This window comes from Myotis davidii, unplaced genomic scaffold (genome assembly GCF_000327345.1).
Source record: "Myotis davidii unplaced genomic scaffold, ASM32734v1 scaffold2030, whole genome shotgun sequence".
In the NCBI taxonomy this organism is placed as follows: Eukaryota; Metazoa; Chordata; class Mammalia; order Chiroptera; family Vespertilionidae; genus Myotis; species Myotis davidii.
The window spans coordinates 140,469-142,671 of NW_006281839.1; the positions used below are offsets into that span (position 1 = coordinate 140,469).

The window sequence follows — 2,203 nt, forward strand, 5'->3', positions numbered from 1 at the left end:
ACTCCAAGACACAGCTCAGAGACAGTCCTGTGCCTGGGAGCTCAGGGAGATCAGAGAGCCTAAATAACTTCTCCCTCAATGTGTCCTTTTCTGAACTCCTGACCTACAGAGGAAGCTGGGCCTTGTTGAGCTTGGAGATGAGGGACTGGGCAGGCAAGGAGAGCAAAGCAGGCAGGTGGACGATGAGAAAGGTGCAGCTGTGCCTGTAGAGAACCGAACACAGAACAGAGGCTGAGGCTGGAAGGTGGGAAGTGTGTCCTGGATTCTTGCTCCTCCCTGTCATTTAGCCTATGGGAGGAAATGGAAGGAGCAGAAGTGGGGGCAGTGAACATGGGGAAACAGGGCAATTGTTCCTGGAATTTTGCCAAGAGGAAGTGTGCTAATAGGGCCCTCATCCTGAGTACAGAACTTTCTTACCAGGCCCCTGCCTGGGTATAGTTGTGCTTGCCTTGTGGTTTTGGGAGACAGGTTCTCAGGCTCTCAGGGATTTGACATATCCTCCTTCTTTTGTAAAGGCTGGGCCTGCCCTGTGGTCCTGACAGAATGTTCTCAAGCTTCAAAGGAGCCCACAAGGGTTCCCATTCTGAGAGTGGCCCATGATTCGGTGAGGCCTCATCCTTCAGAAGGAAGCTCTGGTTTCTAAACAAACAAGACTTCCATGTAGAAAAGTCTAGCCTGGCTTATTACCTGACCCTACTCTGCAAGAGCTGAAGTGTGGGGATGTGAGAGAAGGCCCAGAAGCAGTGCCGCAGAGAAAGCTCGAGCACCCACATAAGTTTGATAGCATCACTCAGGGCCAGAGACCCTATTCTCTGTTCACCTGCCCCAGGTTCCTCAGTGCCCAGGACCAGGTTAAAATAGCAGATGCTATATCTCATGAAGTTCAAGGACATAACTGTGGTCTTTAGGTGGAGCATGAAAAGCCTCTTCTAGGCTGTTTTGCTCCCACTTAAACTCAGATAAGTAAGGTCCTCCTGCCTCCACCATTTTAACCTGACCACAATTGCACTGTTACTGTGGCGTCTGAACTGAACCCAGTTACTTCTATTGCAGCCTAAACTGGATGCTCTGCTGTGCCCTCAGTGGAATCAGAACTTTCCAAGACCGAGTTCTGCATAATCCAATAGTTTTCCCATGGACAAAAGGCAGAATGAAAAGAGCCACCAAGTTGAGTCAGGACATGGATATCTATACTGGTCAATGGAGGAAGTAAGTTTTTTTAAAAAATATTTTTTTTTGTTGATTTCAGAGAGAAAGGGAGAAAGAGAGAGAGAAAGAAACATCAATGATGATAGAGAATCATTGATCAGCTTCCTCGTGCATGGCCCATACAGGGGTTCGAGCCTGCAACCTGGGCATGTACCCTGACTGGGAATTGAACTGTGATCTCCTGATTCATAGGTCAGCACTCAGTCACTGAGCCACACCATCCAGGCTATGACTCAGGTGCACAGAGCTATGGTACATCAAAGCTGGGGGGAGGGATGTCAGAGGACATGGGCAGCTGAGAGAAAGTATTGTGTGACACCAAGCAGGGACTCCATGTTTGCTGAAGGGATGAAGACAGAAGGGGCTGGGGAAATGTGAATAAAATAGGACAAAGCTCTAGAAACTGATCTGGTTTCTCACCTGAGTGGTTAATACCTAAATAGGGGAGAGCTGTTGGTTCTGGAAGGAAAGGCAGTGAGCAATACCATGGCTGCCTCCTTGAGCTATTTCCCCGCTTAGCTCAGACACTGAGCCTTCTCCTGCTTTCCCAACTAGTACCGCTAGCTAGTTTCAGCTTCCAAATGATAGGATGATGACCCCAGCACCAATTTTTATGATTCATGCTCTATCTGTTCTTCTACCATCCTTCCCTCCATCCCCTCTATCCTTAAGTTCTAGTAGCACCCACCTAGACACTGAATCTAGATAGGAGTCCAATTTCATGCAGCTTAGGTTTTCCAACTCATTTCTTATCTCCATGATCTATGTGGTTCTTCCAGACCCCAAAGTTATAGCCAGACCAGGCCGGAGGAATTGGAAAATGAATCCCTGGTCTTGGGCAGGAAATCAGAGGGTGCAAATCTGTAAAGCAAGATTAGGTATAATATCTCATCAATTATTCCCAGCAAAGCACAGGGCATGTCTCCCTGGAGTCATACATTCACTTAAGCTTCTAACCCTTTCCTTAGATGTGTGGGTTTCATTTTACTTTCAC

At 47.6% G+C, this 2,203-nt stretch overlaps 1 protein-coding gene across 1 annotated transcript in view; it reads left to right on the forward strand.

Moving 5' to 3' along the window:
• The first annotated feature begins 330 nt into the window (after positions 1 to 330).
• The window catches only part of LOC102767897 (olfactomedin-4-like), a 10,399-nt gene continuing 8,526 nt past the window's right edge, over positions 331 to 2,203 (forward strand). Inside the window, exon 1 of the mRNA XM_006752610.1 lies at positions 331 to 432. Within this exon, the coding sequence (XP_006752673.1) occupies positions 331 to 432 (102 nt within the window). The remainder of the gene's footprint in view (positions 433 to 2,203) is intronic.